The 14321-nt window shown below is 59.8% G+C and overlaps 1 protein-coding gene across 1 annotated transcript; it reads right to left on the bottom strand.

Annotated features, from left to right (window-relative positions):
• Window positions 1–6922: 6922 nt before the first annotated feature.
• On the bottom strand, window positions 6923–13139 carry LOC135995991 (glutamine-rich protein 2-like). The gene is made up of 16 exons (XM_065647642.1): window positions 13050–13139; window positions 12382–12864; window positions 11919–12023; window positions 10830–11673; window positions 10598–10692; window positions 10378–10469; window positions 10093–10243; window positions 9720–9929; window positions 9338–9469; window positions 9057–9134; window positions 8609–8773; window positions 8335–8456; window positions 7946–8011; window positions 7695–7833; window positions 7409–7544; window positions 6923–7124 (listed from the first exon to the last, which is right to left on the bottom strand). Exons 1-16 carry the CDS (start codon window positions 13137–13139, stop codon window positions 7003–7005), a joined length of 3030 nt encoding a protein of 1009 aa, XP_065503714.1. The 3' UTR covers window positions 6923–7002.
• Window positions 13140–14321: the final 1182 nt, after the last annotated feature.

The raw sequence follows: 14321 nt of genomic DNA, 5'->3' as shown, positions 1-14321 counted from the left end.
AGCATGTCCAACAGACTGACTGTGTCCATCGCTGCTGCTCTGCCTGAAAACGCTGAACCTGAAGTGGGGAGACAGGAGCTTTTCTGCCCGGAGGTGATCTTGGACAGGTGGGCAGCCAGCAGCCTTTCTCCTCTTCCTTCTTGCCACAGAAGGCGATCCAGTCACCAAAACAGATCCAAGTTCCGAAAGCAATCCAAGTGATGAAAGTGATCCAGTCACCAAAACAGATCCAAGTTCCAAAAGCAATCCAAGTGATGAGAGTGATCCAGCCACCAGAAGTGATCCAAGCGCCAAAAGTGATCAAACCACCCAAAGTGGTTCAACCACCAAAAGCGATCCCACCACCAAAAGAATGGTTTTATCCATGTTGTGTGCTAAATCAAACTCTTCCGACGTTTAATCGCTTCCTTTCCCCACGGCGAAGTTGGCCTCGGAGGTGATTCCCCTTCGCGGCAGATGTGTAGTGACTGGCTCACGTGTGCACCAGCACCTGGGAACCTGGGCTGAAAACAAGGTCAAAATGCCTGGTTTAGAATGCCTTTCCCTACAGTGAATCAAGGCGGAAGGATGTATTTTGAGAAGGAACTGTTCTGAAGGGATTTCTTTTGCCTCTCTTGACTGTTGGCATAAGCCAGTGGCTGTTGACCAGGAAATGTGCTCATCGCTTGCTCCCTCATGAACACTGTCCTGGCCTTTTCAGCTCGAAAGACATCAACCAGAGTATCTTTCCTGTCATCTGTGCAAGAATGCGGTTCAAATGTAAAGGCTGATCTTCCCTGTAAGCAGCACAAACTGCTCCAGAGACAGCTCTTTGCTGGGGATGGAGCTGTGAGAGAGGTTCTCCAGCTGGCACGGCTGCCTCACTTCTGAAACATGGGCAATCTTTTGCTGGGATTCCCACCTCTCAGCCTGATGGCACTGACATCTCCTCTGATGCTTCAGAAACAGCGCTGGTATCTACACAGCCATTGCGAGATCCTTTTGCGCTGTGAGCTGAAGTTGCTCCGTAGCTGAAAGGGGGACCCCAGCACAGAAAACAGGCCCAATGGTGTCAGAAAGTCAGCTGTCTCTAGATCATTAAACCTATGGATCTTTATCCTCTGGAACACATATATGAAAAGGGAGACATTAACTTGTTCTTCATTTCTTGCTGGAAGCAGCGAGGGTGTCTCAGGGAAGCGTCAGAGTTCCTTGGGTCGCTGGACTCCAGGGTGAGATGGGAGGTCACGCAAGTAGCACAGAATCCCCCGTCTTTCGTGCCAGGGCTGCGATGATTCCTCTGAGAGTGAACCCCACATCACCGAGAAAGCCTGTTCTTAGAGATGGCCAAGTTCGGAGCAGCGGTGTCACACGGGAGGTGTGAGTCACACAAGGAAGAGTTCCAGGGGATGCAGCGTGTCCCCAGATGGTTTTTGCCAGCGCTGACTGAGGAAGAGGCGTTCTGTCCAGGGACCTCTGGAGAGATATCTCCAGGCAGAGCAAGACATTGCGGGGCAACAGCCCCTCTCAAACCCCGTTTTTCCACCCCAAGTGGCCGTACTGCAATGGGCAAGCCTTCGTCCCGGGCCAGAGGTGGTGGATCCAGATGTCATGGCTTGTTCATGGGAGGATCTTTTTGTGTCAGCCACCTCCTGTGTTTCGCCACGCATTTTTCCCTGTCAACGACTTTAATTTCTTTTCCCTCTACACTCTCCTCCGCTTTTGCCGAGGAGAACAGATGCCAACACTCTATTCCAGCCTTACGAGATCTTGCAGACTTCTCCTCTGCTGTCTGTGCTGCTGGTGGTTGCCTTCTACTGCCCCTGATTCATCTTGAAGACTAATTCCTGGCAGATTTGGGTGGTGCTGCTGAGCAACACTCTTGGCTTTTTGCTGCTGCTCAGTAGGACATCTACAAGAAAGCAGGTATCAAAAACCTCTCAGTTCTTGTGCTGAATTGCGTTGTGAGAAATCATTTAACTCCTCCTTTTCCTACTGAGCTCCTGGGCTTTTTGGCAAGACTGGCCTCAACAAGGGCCGGATCTGCCCGGGGGGGAGGTGGGGAGGGCACTAAATTCAGCCCGGTGCGCAGAAAGCAGGGGCTCTACCGGGAACCGCGTGGGGCCCGGCCAGTGCCTCGTGTCCCGGGGGGGCCTGCCTGACTTTCTGTGCCCTAATGGGGTGCGAAGCGGAGCAGGGGGACAGGCAGCTGGGTGAAGAGGGTCCTGTGGGACCCCAAAACTCTCCCCACCCATCGTGCTGGTCCTCATTGCATCACCCCGTCCCTGCCGCTCCCCTGCACGGGGCAGCTGGCATCAGAGCAGCGTCCCCCTCCCCAAACCCACCGCACCCCAGCGCTTTGAGCACCCTGGATGCTCCAAAATGTCCTTCGCAGCCCGAGCCGGCCCTGCCTGGGCTGGAGATCCTCCCCAGGCAGCCCCCACGTTCCGGGGGTGCCACCCAGACCCTGCAGCGCTGGGTACCCCAATACCCGCCAGAGCTGGGCTTCGAGCATCCCCTGGTGCGGGATGCAGCCGGGATCTCCAGGGATGGGGAGGCTGGCAGGTTGGGACTCCAAAAAACCACCCGTGACCGATCCGACACCCCCCACAGATGTGCACCCCAGCAACACGCCGGCCACGCCGCCCAGCTTCCCGGAGGCTCTGGCCACGTTCTCCAAGCTGCGAACCCCCGAGAGCCTGCAGAGCAGCAACAGCCCCATCGCCTCCATGGCCTGTTCCCCCCGGGACCTCCAGCCCCTTCTGGGCTTCCCCCAGCCAGCCTGGCTGCCCCCTCCTCGCCCACCGCCCACGGCCTCCACCACCACCTGCCCCCCCCGCCCGCTGCCCCCCCAGAAAGCCACGGCCACCATGGACGGCCAGAGATCAGCCTGGGTTGGCGGAGGTGGGGGGGTCAGGGAGGGTCCCGGGCCAGGGCGCTGGGAGCGGGGGCTCCCCCGAGAAACGCACTGGAAGAACTTTCTAGGTAGTATTATTATTATTTTGAGGGGTGGGGAGGGCAAAGCTCCTCTCCCCTGGCTCCCGAAATTCAGCCCAGCTTCTTGCACAGCCCCCCCGGACCCCCCATCACCCCATCCTCCCTCCCTCAACACCCCCAGGGCCCAGCACACGAACAGCCCCTGGCCTCAGTCATTCGCAAGATGATGACCCTGCAACACAAGGCGTTTTGCAGTCTGCCATTCAGCAAGGCTGAATCCGTAACTGCGGTGCAGTGTGCGTTTCAAGGGCGTTTTGGCATTGATCTGTCAATACCAAAGAGCATTCATTGTTGGTACTGACAATTTGAGGAAACAAGCTGTATCCAAGGGGAAGAGCACAGTGCGACCACGCACTTGAGAGGAAAACGTGAGAAAAGTTCAAGAGTTTTCCACATAACATGCACCAGCTCCCTTGTCTTCCCAGCCAAGAACTTGGGATCCCTCATTCGGCTGTCTGGTATGTGTTAAAGTGACATTTCATCATGAGGCCAGACTGGTTGCAACTCATACAGGCCCTTTGTGCAGGTGACAAAGCAAAACATGTAGAATTTAGTGATGTGATGTTACAGAACGTGGAGGACGACAGCTTCTGCCACGTTTCATTTTTAGTGGCGAAGCAACGTTTCGTCTCATCGGTCAAGCTACCCATCACAATGTGCGCATACGAGGATCAGAGAATCCACACGAAACTGTAGAGCACAAGCATAATTCTTCAGAAGTGAACGTCTTGTGCTGTTTCCCAAAGAAAGGCCTTTTTTCGACGAAAACAGTTACGGGGCAAAGGTATCTGGAAATGCTGCAGAACTGGCTCTTTCCACAACTTAATGAAGATCCTGGTTAAGTCCTTTTTCGCCAAGAGGGAGCACCGCCACATTGACGCCTGCAGGTCTGATGTTCTCTAAATGCCTCACCCTTGGACAGGTCGCACGGGACTCCCAGACTTGGCGCTACACTCTTGGCTCCCAAGATCCCCCGACATCACACCCTGTGACTTTTTCTTGTATGGGTAGGTCAAAGACAGTCTTTTTGTGCCACCATCAGCGACTAATCCAGATGACCTCAAGAACAGAACTACGGCAGTGGGGACCTCAGGAGAAGACGACAATTTGAGAGGGATCTGGGACTTCAACTTGAGAATTCGACTGTCATCTCGATGTTGTCTGTACAGCAGGTAAAGGGAACGTAGAGCATTTATGAAAACATTATTAAAACTTGCTAACTCCTTAAACCATTTGTAAATTTTTGTGTAACTGTAGTGTGTTGCCATCGTGAAATATATTGCATTGAAACTGGGTCCATCTTTTTGAAACATCCTATTAATACACCATCAGCTCAAGCCTGACTACACAGACCAATGCTACACAACCCAGCAAAGCGATGACTTCAGACCACTTTCCAGAGGTGACGAACTGCACATCAACACTAACAAAAAATATCCATCCTGAAGAAGGCATCATGGAACACAATTCCCAGAATAAATAATACAAGGTTTGCATCAGCATCTTTAAAGCCACTGTAACAAATGCCATTTGCTTTCACACTGCTAGATGGCCTCCAAAGCACAGAAATCTGACATGATCTTTGGAGCTGGCACCTTGCCTGGAACAAGAGCAGCGCAAAGGCCAAATCGTTTCAAGGGGCCCACCGGGCCCCCAGTGCTGCGGCAACAGGACGCAGAGCGGCAGTGGTTGGTGCGGTTTGTGCCGCGGCGGCTGCTCCATCCTGCAGCATCGCGGGAGGTGCTCTTCGTCTTGGCGACTTGTGGCCTTGGAGAGTGCGGTTGATGCCTTGAGGTGCTGGAGCGAGTTGAGAGAAGGGAACGGAGCTGGTGAGGGGCTGGAGCACAAGGGTGATGGGAGCGGCTGAGGGAGCTGGGGGTTCAGCTGGAGAACAGGAGCTGAGGGGAGACCTTCTGATCTCTGACCTGCCTGAAAGGAGCTTGGAGCCAGGGGGGGTCGGGCTCTGCTCCCCAGGAACAAGCGCCAGGAGCAGAGGAAACGGCCTCAAGTTGCGCCAGGGGAGGTTGAGGTTGGATCTGGGGAACAATTTCTTCCCCCAAGGGCTGTGGGGCATTGGAACAGGCTGCCCAGGGCAGTGCTGGAGTCACCATCCCTGGGGGGGCTGGACAGATCTGAGATGAGGTTCTCAGGGATGTGGGTTAGTGCCAGGGATGGGTTAACAGTTGGACTCAGTCTTGAAATGATTCTATGATTATTGTATCAGGGTTATATTATCTACACTTTGTGGATAACACAAGTGGCACCTGGTTACAGCAAAACTCTACCAAAACTCTCTTGGTGGCTCTCTGGTTTCACCTCCATGTGCGGCTGCATCATGCCCTGCACACACCTCTGTCACCTCTGCTCACCCACGGGCCGGGTGCACAGAAAGGTCAATTTAATTCAGAATTTAATTGCAAAGATAGTAAAACAACCTCCTTATAGTCACCTTCATAAGTGATTTCACATACCATGAGTGACATCTTCCCATATGTTAATTCCCTCCCAAGGATCTGTGGCGGTTGCTCTTTCCCCCCCCTCGCCCTGAGAACTGGTGTGGCAGTTGCACCGGTGAGGCCCATTCCTCCCCCCGCTCCTCAGGACTGGGGCCTCGGATGCAGCAGCCAACGGCTCTTTGTGGAGACCCAGAGTCGGTGGGCAGGGTCTTCAGCAGAGGAGGGGCCAAGAGCGCCCACAGCCCAGAGAAGCTGAGAAACTTCTGGAAGGCCCACACGTGGGGGCAGGGCGTAGAGAAGCTTCCGGAATGCCCACAGCCAGATCTGAGCAGACTATAAGTGGGGTTCCAGCCGGGGACTCCCTTTGCGTGGTCTCCTCGGCGCTGCGGGTCTGCCGTGCTGCCGGAGTCCCTCCCCTTAGACAGAGAAACCATCTAAGGTAACCTCCCGGGACTGGGAGCGCCTCACCGCCGCGTTTAGGCGAGTGGTAAATGACTAAACATATGTTTTAATAATTCCTCGTCTGGGACAGACGAGTGTGAAGTCCTGGCCGCAGTGGCCAGTGTTCCTCTGTGCACAAATAGGGCAGAGAGGGCTGCGGTTTTGTTTTGTGAGTGCGTGTATGCACGCTGTGGATCCTCATTCTTATTTTGCTGTATCCCAAATAATCTCCTAACTTGATATCCGAACCTGTATCTTATGTTACGGAGTGCTAGCTAGTTGCATAAACCCCATCCCTAATCGGTTTATCGGCACTGTTTTTCTTGCCAGAATATCATTGTTTCTAGGGGGGGCAGCACACACTGCTGGGGAGGGCACTGGCCCTTGAGAGCCTCTAGCTGCTCTTTTCTCTCCCCATTTTTTAAAAATATATAAATATATCTAATGTATATAAATCCAGAGGGAAGGAGCAACAGCACAGAGGTGGGTGCTGGGTGGGGGGGTTTCCTAATGCCCCCCTCCCACCAGCATCGCTGCAGCGCGGCAGGAGAGGGAAGGGGAGGGAAATAACAAAAAAATAAGTGGCTGGAGGCAGCCGTCGGCACCCCGGATCATGGCTGTGGGGGACCCTGGACTGGGGGCACGCAGCCGCTGGGACCCCCCTGCCTCTAGATGTCCCAGAGCCCTGTTGGAGCCCCCAAAGCGCTCCCCTCCTCCGGGTGCCGACGGTCAGCCCGGCTTCTTGCACAGCCCCCGGTTACCCCCTCACCCCGCCCCCCCAGTTAGCCCCAGGGGGTGTTTTTCAAGCCCATGGACACCTCACCCTCCCCGGGGGGCAGGATGGGCCTTTGCTGGCTCTGCCCTGGTGCCCCCTGGTTTCCTCCCAGTTATCCCTCTGGGGGGACCCTGGATACCACTGGATCCACCTGGGCACCCCCAAAGCGGCTTTTTAGCCCTTATTTTTCTCCTGAAAAAGCAAACACGGCGGGGCTTTCTCCCACCCTGCCCCAGGGCCCCCCACTCAGACCACGCCGGCGCTCGGTTGCCCATCGCCATTTATTGCAGCTGCTGCCCGCTCAGCGCCCAGGACGGTGGGACCTGGGCCGGGACCCCCCGTCCGGCCCGGCTGTCAGGGCGTTGATTCACTGCGGGGGGGCTGGACGGGCGGCAGCAGCTTCGGTGCCAGGGTGAGGCGTCCGGGAGACGAGGCTGGTCGGTGCTCCAGCCGCTGCTGCAGTGAGGAGGGGGTGCCTGGGGGCGAGGGGCAGGGTCAGCCACACACACCCACAAACAGGGTCCTGCCCCCACCCTGAAGCAGACAGGCTGGTGTCCCACGCTGCCCAGCACCACCCTCGTGTTCCCCCAGCTCCCTCCAGCTCCACCACGAGGACCGGCTGCCCCAGCAGCCAGCGCTGCCCCCACATGCCAGCCCAGACCCCAGACCCCCGTCCCACCCTGCCCAGCTGCAGACACAGACCCGCCCCCCCCGGACAGCAGGGTGTCCTCTGTCCCCCGGGGCCCTGACAGGGCCGTACTTGGCCGGCTCCTCGAGGCCGTGGTGTCTGGGGAGCCCGTTTGCCTTGAGGACAGCTGAGAGCCCCCCATCATGGACAGCTGCTCGTCCTGCCGGTTCCCATCAGCGCCGTCCTGGCCCGACAGCTGCATTGCGTCCTGCCGGGAAGGGGAGAGCGTGTGACCGAAACACGGGGCCCCATTCCGCATCCCCCAGCAACCCTCCCCCAGCCAGCTCTCCCTGGGGAAACTGAGGCACGGATCCCCCCGCAGGCTCAGCATCCCCCTCCCCAGCTCCGTCATCCCTACCTTGTTGGAGCACCGGGCGATGGGTGGGAGCCGCCGTGGGGTGCTGGGCGGTTGGGGCTGGAAGCGCGGGGGGGTGAGGGTGTGTGGGCCCCCGCAGCTCCGCGGAACAGCGGGGTATCTGCACTCGCCCAGCCGCCCCCTGTGGGACAGGACACGGGGGTGCTCAGCGCCTGGCAGGTGGCACCTCATGTGTCACTCGATGCCAGGGAGGGGGCCGGGGGGTGCTCCCTGTGGCGGGGGGAGCTACTCACGGTCCAGGCGCCAGCATGCTGAGGGGTCGGTCGCAGGACAGGCAATGGAAACCGGCCAGCAGCTGCCTGGAGTGGGGAGAAAAGGGCTGGGGAGCTCCTGGGGGGGCACAGCCCTGCCTACACGCCGTCCCCCATCCCAGAAATCCTCTGCACCCACCCCCCAGTTTTGGTTCAGGAGGGCTCCTCCCACACGTGCCCCCTCATTGTGCCTCCTCTGTCGCTGGCAAGCTGCAGCTGGCAGGAGCACAAGGCACAGCCGCTTGCTCAGCATCCCCAGGGGCGCTGCCCACAGCGTTCCCACGCCAGGGTACCACACCGGCACGAGCTGGGACAGCCAGCAGGAACAGGGCCAGCGCTGCCAAAGCCACCGCTGTCCCCATCGCGCTCACTTCCTAATCCCAGCGGCATCGTCACGCTCTGGCTGCAGCGCCTTCTCCTGGAGCTGCCCCCTCAGGCTCTTCCACTGCTCCTCCAGCTGCTGCCAGAACAGCCCCAGCTCCCGGCGGTCCGGCTGTGGACGGGTGACAGCCTCAGCCATCTACCCCAGGATGGGACATCGCGGTCCCCGGGGGGACAGCCAGGAGGGGGGACCCTCGCAAGGATGCTGCCTTAGGCTGCCAACCCCGAAGGTGCCAGTTCTGCGTGGAGGGGACGAGCCCTCACCTTGGAGTCCATCTTTCTCTGGAGCTGTCGCTGGAACAGGTGCCATTCCTGCTCCTGGCCCGTCACCCGGCTCATCACCTCCTCCACCATCTCTTTCAGCCGCTCCACGCTCGCCTCAAACTGGCTGCGACTGACTTTGTCAGCCAGGGCGGCTTTGTCTGCTTTCTAGCAACGGGAAAAGGCAGGAGAGCGGTGGGGCCGGGATGGAGGGACAACGGGAGAGGGAGGAGCGGCTACGTGGCCCTGTTCACCCCATCACCCCCGTGGGGTTGGTCCCACCAGCCGAAGGGACTCGTGGTCACAGGGGGACCTGGCAGGGGACCCGCAGCCGGTCTGGAAATCCTCCCTCCCCCTGGCTGGTTCTGCCAGCCGGCACCCAAGGGACAAGGGGTGTTTGTCACTCTGCCCAGGACCCCTTGGCTGGCACCAGGGCCCCTCGAGCCCGTACCTCATCGATTCCCAGCAGCAGCAGCTCCTCCTTGTCTGCTTTCTGCCTCTCCAGCCTCCCCAGGGCCTGGAACAGAGCCTTCCAAGGCAGACAGCAGCCCGTGATGCCACGGCAGGGTCGGAGCTGCCCCCGGCCAGCCGAGCACACCTCTCCTGCCCACCCCATCAGAAACCTCCGGGAAAGGCATCGGGAAGCTGCGCAGCGCTGCCAGCAGGGTGGCAGGGGGACAAATCCCTTGGGGTCCCCAGACGGGGCTCTGCCTGGGGGTTACAGCCACCCACCTTGATGTCATTCTGATCCTGCTGGCGATTGTGCAGGAGGTTTGCAAGGGCCGAGCTGAACTTCTCATAGTCCTTCTGTAGCTGCCTCACGCTGGCCTGGACGCACTTCAGCTGCTCGTCCTGCTGCAGGGACTAAGACGCCAAGGCGGTGCTGAGCAAGGGGGGTGGCTGCCCCGTGGGGACAGACCCAGGGTATTTTGGCTGGTGGCCACGGGCTCTCAGTGCAAGCGGGACATTTGCTCCAAGGCCTGAACTCCCTTCCGTGCTGCTGACTCCGACAGGCCAATTAGGGGGGACAGCGAGGGGCTCCCCCACGTTACAGCAAAGCACAAATGCCTGGGGGGTCCTGGCAGCTCAAGCTGTCTACACCACATCTCCTTACCTGTCTCCTCCACTTTGGATAACTCGCCATGTTGCCGCCCACCTTCTGGGATAGGGACTCCACCTGCTCCTCCAGCTTCTCGCAGCGCTGGAGGAACTTCCCCAGCTGCAGCCTGGTGTCCACGTTGCAGACGGGGCACCCTGCGTGCTCCGGGCGCCCTGCCGGCTCCTGCCCCCCGCTCTGCGCCGTCGCCCTCGGCTCGTCCCGCTGCTGGCAGGGGAGGAGCAACCAGCTCTGAGTCGGGCTGGATGCCGCCCACCAGCCCAGGTGCCGTGGAGGCTCCATGGCCCCATCCAGCCAGGGGAGGTGGCCGGGACCCCGCCAGGACTCCCGCCGAGCCAGCGGGGCTGGGAGCGCTGCCCCCGGACCTCACCTCCGCCTGCCCCTCTGCCTGCAGCTTCTTTGCTGTCTCCATCACCAAGTTATTCACATACTCGGCCGCAAACTGCTCCAGCTCGGCCTGGGTCGGCTCCTGCTGCTTCGCCAACTCCTTCCGCTCTGCCTTGACCTTCTGCCGCTTGGGCCTGGCCAGCGAGACGGGGGCAGGGGCAGGCTTAGCCTTTGTGGGGGTGTCCCTTGCCTCCCAAACTGGGATGCTCCCAGACCCCAGGCTCCCTCGCAGCCCTGCGGGGTAGGAAACCCTCTCCCATCCTTTTACCGCAGCTGTTGGGTCATCTGGCCGCTGCCGTCTGCTTTTCTGCCGGCTCCAGCCCCCCTCATCTTTGTGGGAGCATCCTCCACCTTCCTGATCTGGGAACGGCGGTGGGGGCAGTGAGGGCACAGCCCTCTGTGTCTTTCCGGCACGGGGGCCCTTCGGCTGCCCCCTCCCTGCCCAAACTGGCATCCCCGCAGCCCCTCGGGGACTGCTGCCGGCTCACCTTCTCCTCCTTCTCTTTGAGGTTCCTGGCCATGTCTTGCAGGAAGGACATCTGGCACTGGAGGTTGGCCAGGATGCTGGTGATGCTCTCCTGGCCTAGAGGGACACGGTCCAAGGGGATGTGCTGTCGGTGAGGGGGTCTCACCCTTGGGGCCAGGCTCTGAGCATGACGAGCCCCTGACCCAGGGTGTCCCCACACCGAACAACCCCCGCCAGCCCCCCAGTGCTCTCACCTCCCTCCGGGAAGAGCCGGCGCAGCTTCTCAAGCTCTGCACCTTCAGCTTTGGTTTCTTTAAGCTGCTCCACCTGCTCCTTCAGAGCAGCGTAGAGGTGGCCGAGCTGCCCAACCTGGGAGAGAGCCTCCCGCACCTCCGCCTCATGGCCGGAGGTGCTGGTGGAGCCCGAGGAGCCCCAGGGCACGGCCGGCTCTTGAGAAGGGGGCATGGCCCTGGGATCTGCACCAGGGGGGACCTCAAACCCCTGGGCAGTTGGCAACAGGGTGCCCGCTGCCGGGTGGCCTGCCCAGGCAAGCTGTGCTCCGGGCAAAGCCGTGTCTCCATCTCTGGGGCTTTTGGCCTCCCTCTGAGTGCCTTCAAGTCCTGGCTGCACCCCTGGAATGGTGGTCTGGGTGCCGGGGGTCCCTGCCAGCTCCCTCGGGATGGTGGCGTGGGAGCCGGGGGACCCAGGCTGCCTCCCCGGGCTGGTGGTGTGGGCCCCAGGTGATCCTGGCACCAGCCCTGAGGTGCTGGCCTGGCTGCCCGGGTCCCCTGGCTGTGTCCCCAGGGGTGTGCTGGCCTGGGTGCCCGGGGCTCCTGGCTGCATCCCCGGGGTGCTGGCGCTGGCATCACGAGACCCTGCGTGATCCGAGGGAGCGCCTGACAACTTCACAGGGGTCGCTGATTCCCCCTGTGTCCCTGCTTGCATCTCCGGGGAGCCAGACCCTGGAGTCCCCTGGCCGGTCTCCATCCCAGGCTGTGTCCCATGTCCCTTCGGCCCCAGTGCTGAGCTCTTCCTGGACTGCGTGTCCATGTCCACCTGGGTGGGCTCGGCGGGGGCAGACTGGCCCCCACTGGCCTCCTGGGAAGAGGAGCCAAAGGGCAGCAGGTTTACTGGCAGCTGGGCAGCCGTGAGGACAGACCCCAGAGCCCCCCGCCATGTCCCCAGTCCCTGTCCCCAAACCATCATCTCACAGGGCCAAACTCATGTTGACCACGAGAGCTCAAAGGCAAAGGGATCCCGGGGTCAGCCCGGCCATGGAGCCGGGGGGATGGGACCCCCACGGATGGGACCCCCAGCATCACTGCCCAGCACCCCCAACCCACAGGCTGTGCCCCGAGGCAGGAGGGCTGGTGGCCCCGAGGGAGCCGGGGACGCAGCCGCCTCCTGGAGCTGCTCAGCCTGGCAGCGTCCTGGGGCTTCCCCTGGAGCTGGACGAGCAGAGGGACACCCGTTCAGGTGTGGGAGCGGGATTTGAAGAGTATCCCCAAATGAACTGGGCCACGAGGCAGAGGGACGCTGAGCAGGGCTGTGCCTGGGGGCTGCGGCTGAATTGCACGGGCAGAGCTTTACCTCCCCTTCTTCTCAGCTCCCATGGTTCTGTTTTGATGGCTCTCTGATTCAAAAGTGCCTTAGCAACTCTTGGGACACCCTTCCCACTCTTCCCTCCTGCTGCCTTTCACGCTGGTGACACCGATGGCCGCGGGGCAGGGGCACAGGGTGACAGAACAGCAGGAGCATGGAGGGACGAGGGCCCAGCTCCCTCCCGGGGCACCAGGGGATGCTCACCAGGCCCAGCTTCTCCTGCATGGCCCGCATGTCCTCTGCCAGGCTGGACTGCGCCTCCTGCATCGCCCGCATGTCCTCTGCCAGGCTGGACTGCACCTCCTGCATCACCCGCATGTCCTCCGCCAGGCTGGGCTGTGCCTCCTGCATCGCCCGCCTGTTCTCTGCCAGGCCTGACTGCCTCTCCTGCAGCGCCTGCATGTCCTCTGCCAGGCTGCACTGCCTCTCCTGCATGGCCCGCATGTCCTCTGCCACGCTGGACTGCGCCTCCTGCATGGCCCGCATGTCCTCTGCCACGCTGGACTGCGCCTCCTGCAGCGCCTGCATGTCCTCTGCCACGCTGGACTGCGCCTCCTGCATGGCCCGCATGTCCTCTGCCACGCTGGACTGCGCCTCCTGCATGGCCCGCATGTCCTTTGCCAGGCGGGACTGCGCCTCCTTAAACTTGTTGATCTCGTCCCAGAGATCCTGGAGGGAAGCCCTGTCCTGGGAGAGCGGGTGGCGGGGTGAGCCCAGGGGAGGGTCCCTGGGGACCTGGACCCCGCTGTGCTCTGCTGCGTGAGCTCGGGCTTAACGCAGCCCTTGGTCTGAGGGCAGCATGACGGCAGCGCGGAGCCCAGAGGAGGGGGCGTCTCAGGGGGGAGCACCCGGGGACCAGCAAGAGCATCTACCTTGGAGATGTCCTTCTCCTCCTCTTCCCGGCCAGGCTTTTCCTTTGTGTCCTGGTCCTTCTCCTGCTGGCGCTGCTGCCCGATGATCATGGCCTCGAGCAGCTTCTGCAGCTCCACCAAGTCGACAACCCCAACCTTGGGTGTCAAAAAGGTGGCCTTCAGCATGTCCAACAGACTGACTGTGTCCATCGCTGCTGCTCTGCCTGAAAACGCTGAACCTGAAGTGGGGAGACAGGAGCTTTTCTGCCCGGAGGTGATCTTGGACAGGTGGGCAGCCAGCAGCCTTTCTCCTCTTCCTTCTTGCCACAGAAGGCGATCCAGTCACCAAAACAGATCCAAGTTCCGAAAGCAATCCAAGTGATGAAAGTGATCCAGTCACCAAAACAGATCCAAGTTCCAAAAGCAATCCAAGTGATGAGAGTGATCCAGCCACCAGAAGTGATCCAAGCGCCAAAAGTGATCAAACCACCCAAAGTGGTTCAACCACCAAAAGCGATCCCACCACCAAAAGAATGGTTTTATCCATGTTGTGTGCTAAATCAAACTCTTCCGACGTTTAATCGCTTCCTTTCCCCACGGCGAAGTTGGCCTCGGAGGTGATTCCCCTTCGCGGCAGATGTGTAGTGACTGGCTCACGTGTGCACCAGCACCTGGGAACCTGGGCTGAAAACAAGGTCAAAATGCCTGGTTTAGAATGCCTTTCCCTACAGTGAATCAAGGCGGAAGGATGTATTTTGAGAAGGAACTGTTCTGAAGGGATTTCTTTTGCCTCTCTTGACTGTTGGCATAAGCCAGTGGCTGTTGACCAGGAAATGTGCTCATCGCTTGCTCCCTCATGAACACTGTCCTGGCCTTTTCAGCTCGAAAGACATCAACCAGAGTATCTTTCCTGTCATCTGTGCAAGAATGCGGTTCAAATGTAAAGGCTGATCTTCCCTGTAAGCAGCACAAACTGCTCCAGAGACAGCTCTTTGCTGGGGATGGAGCTGTGAGAGAGGTTCTCCAGCTGGCACGGCTGCCTCACTTCTGAAACATGGGCAATCTTTTGCTGGGATTCCCACCTCTCAGCCTGATGGCACTGACATCTCCTCTGATGCTTCAGAAACAGCGCTGGTATCTACACAGCCATTGCGAGATCCTTTTGCGCTGTGAGCTGAAGTTGCTCCGTAGCTGAAAGGGGGACCCCAGCACAGAAAACAGGCCCAATGGTGTCAGAAAGTCAGCTGTCTCTAGATCATTAAACCTATGGATCTTTATCCTCTGGAACACATA

The sequence above is a fragment of the Caloenas nicobarica genome, chromosome 18 (assembly GCF_036013445.1).
Source record: "Caloenas nicobarica isolate bCalNic1 chromosome 18, bCalNic1.hap1, whole genome shotgun sequence".
Lineage (NCBI taxonomy): Eukaryota > Metazoa > Chordata > Aves > Columbiformes > Columbidae > Caloenas > Caloenas nicobarica.
This window is presented reverse-complemented; position numbering and strand designations above follow the sequence as displayed.

Bases quoted from the DNA above. Each gene is read 5' to 3' on its own strand.
- LOC135995991 (XM_065647642.1), bottom strand. From the start codon at position 13,139: ATGATCATCGGGCAGCAGCGCCAGCAGGAGAAGGACCAGGACACAAAG. The intron at 8,774-9,056 runs GTACGGGCTCGA...TCCCGTTGCTAG, and splicing joins TGCTGCTGGGAATCGATGAG to AAAGCAGACAAAGCCGCCCT. The intron at 7,545-7,694 runs GTAGGGATGACG...CCTTCCCGGCAG, and splicing joins TCGCCCGGTGCTCCAACAAG to GACGCAATGCAGCTGTCGGG.